The sequence below is a fragment of the Mytilus galloprovincialis genome, chromosome 1 (genome assembly GCF_965363235.1).
Source record: "Mytilus galloprovincialis chromosome 1, xbMytGall1.hap1.1, whole genome shotgun sequence".
NCBI lineage: Eukaryota > Metazoa > Mollusca > Bivalvia > Mytilida > Mytilidae > Mytilus > Mytilus galloprovincialis.
The window spans coordinates 32,594,321-32,610,394 of record NC_134838.1 but is presented as its reverse complement, the minus strand read 5'-3'; the positions used below and the strand labels follow the sequence as shown (position 1 = coordinate 32,610,394).

The window sequence follows — 16,074 nt, the reverse complement described above, 5'->3', positions numbered from 1 at the left end:
AAAACATAGAAACGTTGTTACAAAAGGCATTTACATACAATGTTTGAAACAAGATCTTACATCTTCTTCCATATAAAGCTCAATACAAAGAATATATTCTGTTAGATAAACATAAGAAAGTCTAGCATTCTAGATGAATACTTTCATTGCAGGCAAGACAAAAATCATGAAATGTGGTATAATTGCCAATGAGACAACTCTCCAACATGGTCTAAATAACATGGATGTTTAGTGTTTGTTCTGAAAAAGTGTGTTCACTGAAACTTTCATCAGAATTGAAAGTAGATCATAATTTACTTGACTAATCATGTATATCAATGTTAGTTCAGGTCTATGCAAGTGATATTTATTCAGGGGTAGTTGCTATATTTTTTTTTTTTTTATTAATTCTCAAAAGTGGTCACTGTTAATTTAAATAACTGCTAGGGGAAAAGGGAATTTCCAGCTACAAGCTACAGAACAATACCATTTTTATATCTTCAAAAACTAATTATTTTTTATTTTTCAATGATAAGTTTGTTTTTTTTTAATTTTGCTTTTGTTTTGTTTATGTGTTTAAAAATGACATTAAGAATTTGTCATTTTGAAAACCTACTTCTATGGAAGAATCTGCTGAAAATATTGGTCTATCTGAGTATTTAATCACATAACCTCATTTCCCCGAACTATATTGAAGGTGATCAAGTATTTTGATTTAAAATAAGCACACTTTCTTTTAAAAGTTATAAATGGGAAATAATTACTTTTAAAGCAGACACATAAGTTGTAACAGACAAATAGATGAAAGGCTTATCAAACAGTTTCTTCATTTAATGCCTTCTTCCTACCATCTGAAACAGGAACTAACGGCACAAGATATTGCACATGCTCAAATATCTCGCCTTTCTCTGCTAGATTTTGAAAGCCTTGAAGATCAATTCTACAATCTTACTTTTAAGAACTATTATAAACTTTACATTAAACAACAAACCAGGAAAGTAAGGTCATGGTCAAATGAAGTCAGCTAAACAGACAGTTACACCTTACAATCGTTCTTTACACATAATATAGTTGGCCCATTTCTTACATGAACAAACCTAGTCACAAGTCATGACCAATGAAATGAGGTCAAGGTCAGATGAACCCATACTGTCAAACCACTTTATCTTGCAAAGTTGCAAAGATTCCATCTACTAAATAGAGTTGACATTTTACTCATATTCACTGTGAAAAATCGCATGAAAAAATTAACTATAGTCAATGGCCAAATGGATGTTAATTAGATAAAAAAAAGACTAAGAATAAGACTATGATTGGTCTCACTTTTTAATATTTGGTGATTTGTGCAATTTCTTGCTCTCGTCTATATGGAAATTACTGACACTATGTACATCATATTAGCTCATGTAATTGATATGATAGTTGTAGCCAAAAAAGTTATTATTCTAAATCACTACAGAAATATTAGGATCCCTTGTGATTATTAAACAAGCTATTATTAAAAGTGCAAATTCGAAATTGAAAAATTGTATCACACAGAAAACATCAATCGTTATTAGTTCCTTGTGATTTATGCAAGAATATTTTTTTCAGCAAACATTTCATCAGCTAGATTTAATTATAACTATTAATAAAGGCATGTATTTTTTAAAACAATGTCAGTTAACCTATGAAAAGAGATGTTCAAATCAAACTTCATGACAGCCAAATTGACATAAAATGCACACATGTTATGATAATAAGCTATTTATGATGATCACAACATCAAAATAAAATTGAACTTAAGAAGAGATAAACCAAATAGAAGAAGCCACTACAATTATACAAACATGCATAAATTTTGAAAGTGAAACTGAAAGTAGAGCTGGGGAAGTAAAAATAACAAAAATAACACCTGCATTTTGTCAGGACTCACAGCTCATCAAAATCCCAGGTGGCCATCCTTTAAGGTATAGGGAAAACAAAAATATAAATAATATTAAGTAATAACATAATTTCTACTGACAATATATATCCTTATTTCATGATTAAGTCCTGAATAGCTGAGCTTAACTCATGGAAATTTTAGGAAATTGTGTTAGTGTTGTTTTCTTATTAAGAAAATAATAACTGAGGATTCAATATCATTTGTGAGATACCAATTTTTGTGAATTTCCTGGGTAAAGGTAACCCAGAAAGGACAAAGTACCATAAGGCCCGTTTTTGGCCTCCCTATTTTCTCATTTCCTAAATTTTGTTTTGGAAAGCTACTTATCCCTTTAAAATATTCCCCAATGTTTTTAATTTGTTTGGATGAACTTCAAAACCATTAATTTCAGAAAATGGGTGAGACTAGGGGGTAAAAGGGCATCAAAAACATCAAAAGAAGGAAAAAAATGATTTTTGGCCATTGTTTATTAAAATTTAATAGCGTGCGCCAAGTGACCCAGAAAAAATTATGGCAAATTTAGACAGCAAAGTTCTCATGACATTGGAATAAATAATTCCTGGGTCACTTTGGCGCAGGCACTTAAAAAATGTTGTAAAATCACCTTCAAAATAAACTAGAGGCTCTAAAGAGCCTGTGTCACTCACCTTGGTCTATGTGCATATTAAACAAAGGACACAGATGGATTCATGACAAAATTGTGTTTTGGGGATGTTGATGTGTTTGTAGATCATACTATATTAAACACTCTTGCTACTTACAATTTTCTCTATTTATAATAAACTTGGCCCTTTAGATACAGAGGAAAACATTTTTGTAAAAATTTACAAAAAATTACCAAATTAATGAAAATTGTTAAATATTGACTCTAAAAGGGCAATAACTCCTTAAGGGGTCAACTGACCATTTTGGTCATGTTGACTTATTTGTAGATCTTACTTTGCTGAACATTATTGCTGTTTACAGTTTATCTCTAACTATAATAATATTCAAGATAATAACCAAAAACGACAAAATTTCCTTAAAATAACTAATTCAGGGGCAGCAACCCAACAACCAGTTGTCCGATTCATCTGAAAATTTCAGGACAGTTAAGATCTTGAACTGATAAACAATTTTACCTCTATCAGATTTGCTCTAAATACTTTGGTTTCAGAGTTATAATCCAAAATCTACATTTTACCCTATGTTTTATTTTTAGCCATGGTGGCCATCTTGGTTGGTTGGCCGGGCCACCAGACACATTTTTTAAACTAGATACCCTAGTAATGATTGTGGCCAAGTTTGGTTTAATTTGGTCCAGTAGTTTCAGAGGAGAAGATTTTTGTAAAAGTTAACGACGACGGACTAAGTGATGGTAAAAGCTCACTTGGGCCAGGTGAGCTAATAATAATTACAATATTTTGAATAAAAGCAGAATGTTAGCCCCCCTCACCTCACCTAGTTGCTAAATTCAGTGGTTTTGAAGTTCACCCAAACAATCTTCAAACCTTAGGGAATATTTTAACATAATAATTAGCTTTTTTAACAGAATTTTAAAAATGAGAAAATAGGGGGCCAAAAACAGGCCTTTTCGTACCATGTCCTTATAAAGAAGTTTTCCAAGGAATACATTTCTTTAGGCTGGATTGCAGACTTATGCATAACCATTGAAATCAAATACCCACGAAATAAATTTTTCCTCAATCAATGAAAATTGGTACCTACAAAAATTGTAAAATCTGCAGTAACAAAAACTATGAATCATTAAATTCATTGTAGGTTTCACATAATTATGGTACCAGTTAAAAAAGATGTATGCCCTTTCCCTGTTCTACAAAAGGTTGTTTGTCATTTTGCCTAGTGTTCTTAAACTAAAAAAATACTTATTATTCGAATCCTGAATACTCTGTGATACTTGCCAATGTAACGACAACTAATGCATATCATTTGACCAAATTACACTGATATTTAAATACATAAATATATATGACTTGAATGCAACGACAACACAACTTGGACAAGACAAGATTTACAGATATATGCATGGGAATATGGCAAATTGCGTAATGAAATAACAAGTCCTACCATTTCATGCAAATCAAACTGTTTCTAAACTTTGGATATTTTCATAGTGAAATATATCATAGTCTTGAATTTAATGCTTTACATTTAAGGTCAAATATGCATTGAAAATTAGAGGCTCTAAAGAGTATGTGTCGCTCATCTTTAACAATAGCCACATGACCTTTTTCCTAAAAATCATCATCAAAGGGGGATAACTCTATTTTAAAAGATTTAACTGACAATTCAGTCATGTCAGTATTTGTAGAAATTTTCCTGCCAATCATTTTTAATTTTTTAAAGTTTTTATTCATCTAATTTAGTTTTCAAGTTAAAAGGCAAAAAATGATAAAAAAAAATACAATTAATGGGCAATAACTCCATTAACAAGTTGACTGAATATTTAGGCCATAATGGCTTTTTTGAAAATCTGATCTGTTTTTTCTTTGTAGACATTATGTTGATCTCATATTTCTGAACAGATTTTCTCTTCCTAAAGTGGTTTTTAAGATAATGGTTATTGCATTTTACACCTATGTTCTATTTTTAGCCAAGTTGGAATGTCGAACACATTTAAAAAAAAAAATGGATATGCAAATAATGTTTGTGGTTTAGATTGATTCCAATTGGAAAGCCATTTCAGAGGAGAAATTTTTTATAAAAGTTAATGGGACATCCAGAAAACAACCACAAAAGACTAAGCGTTTGGAAAAACTCAGAGTGGCCCTACTGGCCAGGTGAGCAAAAAATAATCTTTATTTTCAATAATAAAAATTTACCTCAGACATATTATGGTATAACAATTAAAGAGAAATCAAATTAATGAATCTAAGAGTCTCAAAGGATTAAAATCAGGTAGGAGTATCTGGTTTCCAAGTAAAAATGCTAGGTCAGAAAAAGTTTGAAGCTGTCTTTAAATAAACAATAGAAAAGTAGGAAATAAAATTGATAAATAATAAAATAACTAATACAGAGGAAATGAGGACAGAAGACAATACAACAGTAAGGAAGCCAAAACAATGTGAAGGATGATTTGATGATAAGAATGATTGATGCTTGAGGATTTTTTTTAATAGATGCAGAAATATTGTATATTTCATGAAAGAAATTAAAATGAATTCCTGTAGTGGTTTCTGTCACGAAAGATTGTACAAAATGTACCTAATATACAAAATTCAGTTGTGTAACAATACTTTTTTTTTAATTTCCATGTTATAACGTACTGTAAATTCAGAAATTATGGTGTATTCATTATTGCGATTTTTTTCATTTTAAACTTAAATGTGATTTTAATTTTTACGATTTTGAGAATAATTCTGCATAATTCAGATAAAATATTACAAAATGCGAGTTTTAATTATTGCGTTTACAACTCTGTCACATTATTCGCAATAATAAAAACCTGGTAATAATATCTGAATTTACAGTACTACATGTATAACAGGGGTGCTTAACGTCTTTTACTCCTAGTCAGGTCTTGCACAGAGGGACCTTTAAGCACAGAACTCTCTTTTGTTTGCAATATATATCACAGGATTGTATTGCACTACCTACAGCTTTTTAAAAAAAAACATTTATAAGGCCTATTCCTTGAAATGTCTTTCCAGCAATATGATGTTAAAATATCACCAGCAAGTCAAATTGTAAATTCTGTAAAATTCTAAATCCAATTCTTTATAAGCTACCGGTACTGTAAACCAATTTATTTTTCGCGGATACTTTATTTCGCGTTCATACCTTTCTAGTCCACTTCGCGGTGATTTAATGTCGCAATTTTCTAATTTTCTCAAGGAAGTCTAATAAGGAAAGCACCAAGTTATACATATTCGCGATGATTTAAATTTGCGTTATTTTTCTACTAGTGAAAATCGTGAAAAATAAATCGCTAGCGAAAATAAGTTGGTTTACAGTACGTATCTAATGATCAATTGAAGACAGCTTGAGTGTAGCAAACTTCCCTAATTGTTTAAAATATTAGTTTTTTAACCTTACATGTTTAATTTATAATAAGGTTCTAAATTATTAAGTTAAATTTCTTTTATTTTCTATAAATCTAAACTCAAATGAAGGCTTTGATATGATTGATGAGACGGTAAAGGTCAGCTTGACCAGTATAGGTTAGCATGACCAATGTAGTTTAGTTTGACCAATGTAGGTTAGTTTGACCAATTAAAGTTAGTATAACCATGTTTGTCCATCTATTTATACAAGATATAATATAGTCAAAGCAGTAAACATGATGATTATGGCTTAGTAAGTTCGAATTAAATGATGAATGAATGTTGATTGTTTGTCTGGTCTATTATAAGCTTACTTGTCATTAAATCCATTATATTGAGCTGTCTTCTTTTCATCATTCTCCAAACCTCTTAATTTCTCTTTTTCTTGTACTGAAAATATAAATCAAGTAATGATTAAAAGAAAAATCAACATTAAAAAGCTGGGTTTTTGTATATGATACCCTGTTCCTGTAATGAGCTAATGGTCACAAGCCTTACCGCCAAAAAAATGCAAGTAATATATAAGTGGTATAACAGCACAAACAAGTGAAACTGTGAGCTACTGCTCACTGATGATACCCCCGCCGCAAGTGGATAATTTTAATAGTGTTAAAATTTGCAAGTGTTCGGTAAACAGGAACTTGTTGAGGGATGAATCTGAAAATGCATCACACGGTAAAGTAGACTTATATAAACCTTGAAACCAAATTTCAGAAATCCTTGTATTGTAGTTCCTGACAAAAATTTTCAACTTGGCTATCATGTGTTAAATCATACAAGTGTTCCGTTAACAAGAAGTTGTTGAGTGATGTATCTGATAATGCATTACATGGTATATTAGACTTATATAAAAACCTTGAAACCAAATTTCAGAAATCCTTGTATCGTAGTTCCTGAGAAAAATGTGACGAAAATTTTCAACTTGGCTATCATGTGTAAAATCATACAAGTTTTCGGTTAACAGGAAGTTGTCGAGTGATGAATCTGAAAACGCATCACATGGTATAGTAGACTTATATAAACCTTGAAACCAAATTTCAGAAATCCTTGTATTGTAGTTCCTGAGAAAAATGTGACGAAAATTTTCAACTTGGCTATCATGTGTAAAATCATACAAGTTTTCGGTTAACAGGAAGTTGTCGAGTGATGAATCTGAAAACGCATCACATGGTAAAGTAGACTTATATAAACCTTGAAACCAAATTTCAGAAATCCTTGTATTGTAGTTCCTGAGAAAAATGTGACGAAAATTTTCAACTTGGCTATCATGTGTAAAATCATACAAGTGTTCGGTTAACAGGAAGTTGTCGAGTGATGAATCTGAAAATGCATCACACGGTATAGTAGACTTATATAAACCTTGAAACCAAATTTCAGAAATCCTTGTATTGTAGTTCCTGACAAAAATGTGACGAAAATTTTCAACTTGGCTATCATGTGTAAAATCATACAAGTGTTCGGTTAACAGGAAGTTGTCGAGTGATGAATCTGAAAATGCATCACATGGTATAGTAGACTTATATGAACCTTAAAACCAAATTTCAGAAATCCTTGTATTGTAGTTCCTGAGAAAAATGTGACTAAATATTCATGGGACGGATGGACTGACAGACGGACTGACGGACAAACAGAGGTAAAACAGTATACCCCCTTTTTTCAAAGCGGGGGTATAATAATTATGTTTAAAATCTACTTTAAAAAAACATGGAAGAAAAGTAACTAGAGATATTGCAAGAAAAACTGACAAAATGATTCTTACCTCCTTGCAAAGACCATGCTTGGGTAATGGAAACCCTTACATAATTGAGATCAAAAACAAAACAAGAATGTGTCCCTAGTACACAGATGCCTCACTTGCACTATCATTTTCTATGTTCAGTGGACCGTGAAATTGGGGTAAAAACTCTAATTTGGCATTAAAATTAGAAAGATCATATCATATTGAACATGTGTACTAAGTTTATCATAGAACACCAAAAAAGGTCACAATTTGGTTTGTAAAGTGGGTCCAAGTCTTAATGCTAATAAATCAGTTCTTTTAAAAAAAGTACATAATATCATCCAAATTAAGCCAGATTTTGACATTTAGTCAAAATATTACGATTTTGTGCAATTTTTAGACCTAAACTCTTTAGAAACACATTGGCCGCCACCTACAATCAAAAATGTGATGAAACAAAAAGAATCTAATTTTGATACAGAAATCATCAATATAAAAAAGATTTGGATCGTTGATGGGGACAAAAGTTAATTATGCCAATAACAATTAAAATTATGGATTTTTTTTACCAAAATTGACCTAAATATACAAATTATGTTTCTCTAAGGGGTCATAGCTTCATAAATTTTATAAGAAGGTGCCAAAAAGATATACATGTATTTTGTCTTGATAGTTTAATCACAAGTTTTTCTATGTGGAATTTGTAATATTTTGGATTTAAAAAAAACCCATCAAAAATGTAGAGCCAATTTTAACCCTTTTAAACCTTCTTCTTTAATGAGGGGATACAAATGTGTACTGGTCAGATAATGTGTAAATATGACAAAGACCATGTCATCACATAGTTTACCCACAAAATCATTCAGATGAAAAAACAAAATAAGAGGTTTTAGAAAGCAAGGGTAAACTAATTCCAGTAAGTCCAGAATACAATAGAATCCTTATTATTCATGGGATACCAATTTTCTTGAATTTCGTTGGTACAGGTGAACCAAATTTAAATGTTCAACGAAACCACAAATTTGCTCTTGGGTTGTATACAGACTTTGACAGAACCACCAAATCAAATATCCACAAAAATGCAAGATTTCATCAATCCACGAAAATTGATACCCACGAAAATAGATGAATCCACAGTAGCTGATCATAATATAAATTGTATATTTTTACATTGGTCTTGGAATCTATCACATCCTCTAATGTTAATAACTTTTTTCATTCAGACAGGCATATCTTTATATTGGTAAAAAGTGGCTGACCAAATGCCTGACAAATATAAAATTATGTTTGTTTTTACAGATGTAACAGTAAAAGCTGTCCATGGTAGTTATATGTCATAATGCCTTTTACCATGCAAACTACAATTGATATAAGTAAAACTCTTGACTTACCATGGTATTTATCACCTCTGCTGCGTTTTACAAGGCACACTATAAATAATATTAGTATAAGTAAAGCTAAGACGACCATCATGATGATGAACCATTCTGCATTATACACAGCAGATGCTACCTCTGGAAATAAAAGACATTTTAATAAAGCAGGGCATCAATAGCATGTTTAGTTTTTATCAAAGATAATTTACTGTAAAAAACTAATCATAGATACCAGGATTGAAATTTTGTATTTGTTCTAGATGCATGTTCAATCTACAAAAGACTCATCAGTGTTGTTTGAATAAAATATAGTTAAAAAGGCCAAATAAAGTATGAAGTGGAAGAGCATTGAGAACCAAAAATGTTGAAACGTTTCCAACACCAAATCTACTTGCAAAGTTCATTTTCATGTTTTTCTTTTTCACGATTCTGATCTCACTATATTATCAAATCTATATCAAGAAATATTTTTACAATATTATCTTAATCTAGAAGTAAGCCAAAAATAATCCTCTCAAGAAAATCTACAAATCTATACAATAACAAAAACAACAGAGCAACAGTTTTCATCCCATCATGATAGAGAAAGTAAATATCATTTACCATCAGTTTTTGCTGTTGTTACAAGTCTAATTTCACTACGAGCTTTAAATTTCCCACTTTCAGCAACCACTTTAACTTCGTAAGAACTACCAGAAGTCAAATTATTTATGACAGACCAAGTATTTCTCTTTTCAGGTGGTCCTGATTGAAATTTGTGTTCTCCTGAAAAATAAAACAAAATCATATCATTGGCTACTTGAGACATAATATAATTTTTCTTACCTAAAATAGTTTTTCAAATCTACAACGGTGACAAGCTATTTTATAAACATTGTTACTTCATATGAAGAAAATCTTCCTTCTAACTGACTATTAAAAGGCATTTTGGAAATGTCATTTCACATATTGCTTTCCTGTCATATCTCATTTGAATGATGCCTTCCATATATTTCACTAAAATTCATTTTAAAATTCAATTTGAAAGTTTGTTTACAGTTAAATTCAGCAAACTTGATACAAGACACAAGCTTATTCATAAAAGTGATGAAAAACTTCAAGTAAATTCAATACATTGAAATAAAGTTTTTACAACTAATCACTCAAGATTTTGACAAATATGAAGTCATTCTATTTACCTGGTTGTAGTACCAGAGAAAAATATGACAGAATATTTGATTGTCGAAATACACTAAGGGACAAAATGAAATCAGTGTAGCCCTCACTCCTAGAATGGGGGTATAAAGAGAGTGGACAGTTGCTGGGTTTTTTTCTCTATATCACATGATTTTGACTTAAATTTTGTATACCTTATATTCTCTTTGAAACATTGAAAGTATGAGATAATGAAAAAGAATTTGGAAATTCTTCATATATCCTTTACAATTATCCAATAAAAGGAGACCAGGATAATTAAACAGAAACTTTCACAAAGTTTTAACTAAAATGGAGGACACAAACGGTTATATTTACCATATTTTCTGTATTCCACAAAGTAATGGTACCCTGCTACATCACCTTTGTTTATCTGCCAGGTAACATTGATTGAAGTTTTAGCTGGGAGAGCATCCACAATTAAAGGGACAGTAGGCACTGAAAAAATAATAAAGACTAGTGTTTAGACTACAGCAGAATGTACAAATGATCATATTTTCAATGTACAAGGTAAAAGTTTGAGTCAGCCTTTTCCCATCATATTTTAAAAAATAAATATCCATTTCCCACCATTTTTTTACTTGTTATTAATACATTATAGGATGCCTTTAGAAAGTAACATTTTCTTAGGTTTCTTATTTTTTTCGGTTTAACTAATGTGTTTAATGGTATTAGCTGTATGTTTCAGTTAATCCTAATACAGGAATCAGATAAAATAATCAACTTGTTTTTTAATCAATGTTCATGGTTAAGGGGTATGTATTGTGGTTTTTTTTTTAAGGATTCAGTATACTATTTAAGTTGAATCATTTTAATCATTTTTTTGCTATATAAATACGGGAAATACTAACTATTTTCAGCAGCAGTTTTGACATCTACAAATTCAATGTCACCTCTTCCTGTTTTAGTTTTGGCCCAAACTTTTATTCTGTAATTAGTATTAAGCTCAAGTCCTGGTACCCCAAATTCATACTGCTTTCTTTCTGCTACCCATTCAGGTACTGACTGTACAGGTATAGATTCTTTGTCCACACCAAGTCCTATAACTGAAAAATTTAATATCACATTATAAATTTGTTTCATTTTGAGAAATCGTTATTGTTTGAGGGGTACTAATTCTCATGGTTTCCAGGGATAAAGGTTAAGCATTAATTAAATTGTTTTAACAAAGATTTAATCCATGTGAGATGTGTACATGTAGTACTTTACTTTTGGTTTTTTTATCTAAAAGTTTAAAGTTAAAGCATATAGGATATTGTTTCAAAGGTGGTTTTCCTGCTTACTATTTTACTATGTTCAGAAATATCGTTTTAAATTAATATTTTTTTTATGCTTGAATTCTTACAATGAATAACCATTCAAATTAACATGAACAGTAAAATTTAATTAAATATGTCAGAATGCGCCACAGACTGAAGAGCTACAGTTAAACAACTAAATATTCGATATCAAAACAAAGATCATTTTAAAAATAGTATTAACACTAAGATGCCATTTAACATTAATTCATATCCTGCATTTATCATACTTTTCTATAAAATGTTGTCAAATTGCTTAGAAATGTTGTTGTCATGATAAAAAATATGAGAGCACAAATTGAACAAAGTGTTTTCAATAAGATTTGCATGAAATGAACACACAAAAATTGCCCCCAGCCACAAGCTAGGTAGTAGTAATCAATAAATCATGTATGTTTTGTTGATTAGTCTGATAGATACCTAAAAAACATAAGAAAAAATAATTAAAAAAATGAAAATCAAGTCATTTTAATCTGAGCATAAGAAATTAAAAAATTTAGATGCCTTCACAAAAGGACCAAAACTGCCTAAAACCATACCTGTCAACTGACCCGTATTCTGCGGGTGTGACCCGAGATTTTCACAATTCTGAGGGATCACCCGGAACACCCGCCGGGTCATTGAAATCACCCGGGAATTCCGAAAATGACCCGATTTCACCCGTATTTCTTAGCCTTGAGATTGATTTCATATAAGTAATATTCCTTTGAAACACCAGCAAATTCGTAATTCTTCCATGAACAGGTAGTTCACTTAGCTATGTAAACTGTCAAATTAAGTGACCCATTAAGTGCATGGCTTCACTTGACAGCTTTGGTGTCAAACACACTGTTAATTAACATCAATTACCTTAGCTTTAGGTCGTAAATAAATTGCAAACTGAACTAGAGTTACTTCCCCTTATTTGTCACCATTCAAAATTATTCCTTATATTTACGTTTTATGGGTGAAAAAGATTAAATCATAAAAATATAAAATTCAAATACGTATTGAAAAATAACTTTTCATTATTTTTATACCTTTATACAATTTTTAAAAAAAAGTTGAAAATTATTTTTTACATTTATACTTCTTTTATCTGTATTACTATATTTTATCATAGTCTAATTTCCTTGTTAAATGTAGTAAATATGGTTAATGGCTACATAGTCAATAGTCTCAAACATACAATTAAGATACAAAAAAAATAGTCTCAAACAATGAAGAATAACATTAAAGTCTAGTGTTTGATGTTTGTAGTATTTTTTCTCAAAAAGTGAAGCACATAAGACGGAGTCACACAAATTTATAAAAATCTTTAAAAGTGCAAAGAAATAATATTTAATAAGATTTAAAATGACTTAACAAAGTGAACATGCATTGATGTTTTGGTATCTTTGATATGCATTATAAGAAAATGTACCATAAATACTGAAATTCAGCTCGAAAAAGTTCGTACGCGTTATGACCTGAGATTTGATTCTTCAATGCAGGTCATGACCTGCATTTTTATCGTCACAGGTTGACAGGTATGCCTAAAACAAGTGAAGATATTATTATACCTTATACTAATGTAACTTTTCAACATGAAATGGCCTTTTATTTTCGATAATTTTGCAATACTGGGATGCATAGTAATTGTTAAAACTGTTAATTCAGATACTTTTTCCATGTAATTATTATTGTGAAAAATAGGTAGTAAATTACTAACCAGCACATTTTGACAGCATTATTTGCACTTGTATTGATTGTCCAACAATCACAATAATGAATACATGCAATAGTTTCTGATTTTACAGTATCTGAATGCATTATTTGCTAACTGAACTCCAGTTCAACTCTGAAGTCCAAGATGTTATTTTTTAAACAGATGCAAGCTTCATGTAATGTATTAAGTTTAATTCTACAGGCTTTTATATTGCACTCGTTCTATTTGAGCAGTCAAAATGCGTTGACTGTATATTTCTATGTCATATACAGTCACCGACCAGATATCACTTTTCCTCATGAATATTTAAATAGAAGTTGCTGAAATAATATTTAATTATTCATACGACCTCTTCAACCAATGCATACAACGATGCGTGGAACAACTCAACGTTGTTTCTTTTGCAATTAATGGAATTATTTCATTTGTTAATATGTTTTGTTTGCAACCTATAAATCATTATGTTTTATGCTTATGGTTGTTTTTTTAGTCCATACTCAAACGATTTCGTTCACCATCGAGTGTGGATTTAAACAGGTAAATGTACATTTCATCGTGTTCTATATTTCTCTGCGAGCATGATATGAGGCCTTTTTAAAGGGGATTTTCCCCAATATTTAAATCAAATAAATAACCTTAACGCATTTATAAACAACAATTGAAATTTTTTTTTAAGATTGCAGTATAAAGACAATAATAGTGCATTGACTTGACATAGCAACGATATAAGGATTCGGCCCGAAACGGGGAAATAACTCAGCACAGCCTCACATTTCCCTGTTTCTAAGCCTCATCCTTATATCATTGATATGTCAAGTCAATGCATTATTATTGTCTATATATGTCTTGGCTAATTATCTGTAAAGAAATGTGCAACAATGATTGTGGTTTGAGACAAAATAGAATATAAAACAGATGAATACATAATGTTATTAGTAAAGAAACTACTGTTATTCCAAACTTCCTCAACCACTGCTTTCTATAGTGAAACTTCAGTAACTTGAAAAGTCTCATGCATTGTATTACCCCATGCTAACTAGTTATTCCAATAGAATGAATGTGAAAAAGTTGGAAGGGACATCCCAAATTCTACCACAACCAAGATACTTTTACCAAGTAAGTAATTTTGCAAACATAAAATGAACAAACAAGCAGGAAAAAATTCCATGTCCTAAAAAATTTAATAATAATAATGACCCCAACCAACTCACATTCATTTCATGGATTAACACTGATATATCATACACATTTAATTTGTATATTTTATAATTTCAAAATAATAATAAAATTGAGAAAGGAAATGGTGAATATGTCAAAGCGACAACCACCCGACCATAGAGCAAACAACAGCCGAAGGCAACCAATGGGTCTTCAATGTAGCGAGAATTCCCGCACCCGTAGGTGTCCTTCAGCTGGCCCCTAAAATATGCATAATAGTACAGTGATAATGGACGTCATACTAAACTCCGAATTATACACAAGAAACTAAAATTTAAAATCATACAAGACTAACAAAGGCCAGAGGCTCCTGACTTGGGACAGGCGCAAAATTGCGGCGGGGTTAAACATGTTTATGAGATCTCAACCCTCCCCCTATACCTCTAGCCAATGTAGAAAAGTAAAACAATAACAATACGCACATTAAAATTCAGTTCAAGAGAAGTCCGAGTCTGATGTCAAAAGATGTAACAAAAGAAAATAATTAAAATGACAATAATACATAAATAACAACAGACTACTAGCAGTTAACTGACATGCCAGCTCCAGACCTCAATTAAACTGATTGAAAGATTATGTCTTCATCATATGAATATCAGGTACAATCCCTCCCGTTAGGGGTTTAGTATCATACTATCATAAAATATATGAGAAGAACATAACCCGTGTCATGCCAACAACTGTTTTTTTAGAAATAAATGTGTTTAGTTCCGATGCAAAGACCCTATCAGTGAATCAATGTTAAAGCCAAAATATGCAATCTTTAATGACCTGACAACAGTATCGTAACTATATCCCCTTTTAATAAGTCTATTTAAAGGTTTTGTTAGTTTCTGAGGAGAATACTGACATTTTTGTACTTTATAAAGAATATTTCCATAAAATTTTGGATGTGAAATACCTGAACGTATAAGATGTCTGCAAGTTGAGTTATATTTACGAATTATTTCCTTATACCGGTGATAAAATTTAGTAAATGTTTTGACCAGTTTGTGATATCGAAAACCCTGGTGTAATAATTTTTCAGTAATACATAAATTTCTCTCGCTAAAATCTAATACATTGTTACATACACGAGCGAATCGTACAAGTTGAGATATATAAACACCATAAGATGGTGACAAGGGAACGTCACCATCTAAAAATGGATAATTAACAATAGGAAATGAAAAATCATCTCTTTTATCATAAATTTTTGTATTAAGCTTCCCGTTTATGATATAGATATCAAGATCGAGGAAAGGGCAGTGGTCATTGTTATCATTAGCTTTATTTAAAGTAAGTTCTACAGGATAAATTTCTTTAGTATACATACTGAAGTCGTCATTATTTAGAGCCAATATATCATCCAAATATCTAAAAGTATTGTTAAATTTTTGTATCAAATGTTGTTTTGATGGGTCTTTGCTAATTTTAGTCATAAATTGTAACTCATAACAATACAAAAACAGGTCCGCAATAAGTGGTGCACAGTTAGTCCCCATTGGAATTCCAATAACTTGACGATATACGGAATCTCCAAAGCGAACAAAAATGTTATCAAGTAAAAATTCAAGTGCATAAATAGTATCAAAGCATGTCCAATTGACATAGTTCTTTTGTTTATTGCTACTAAAAAATGATCTAAAAGAG

At 30.8% G+C, this 16,074-nt stretch overlaps 1 protein-coding gene across 6 annotated transcripts in view; it reads right to left on the bottom strand.

The window, feature by feature from the left end:
- The window catches only part of LOC143071692 (neuroglian-like), a 121,830-nt gene that overhangs the window by 7,643 nt on the left and 98,113 nt on the right, over positions 1-16,074 (bottom strand). For 5 of the 6 annotated variants that reach the window (XM_076246178.1, XM_076246212.1, XM_076246194.1 and 2 more), the window contains 5 exons: positions 11,091-11,285; positions 10,558-10,677; positions 9,649-9,810; positions 9,061-9,183; positions 6,264-6,339 (listed from right to left, as the gene is read on the bottom strand). In XM_076246178.1, the coding sequence (XP_076102293.1) occupies positions 6,264-6,339; positions 9,061-9,183; positions 9,649-9,810; positions 10,558-10,677; positions 11,091-11,285 (676 nt within the window). Of the gene's footprint in view, positions 1-1,873; positions 1,922-6,263; positions 6,340-9,060; positions 9,184-9,648; positions 9,811-10,557; positions 10,678-11,090; positions 11,286-16,074 lie in introns of all 6 variants that reach the window. The other variant, XM_076246218.1, reaches the window with a different exon arrangement.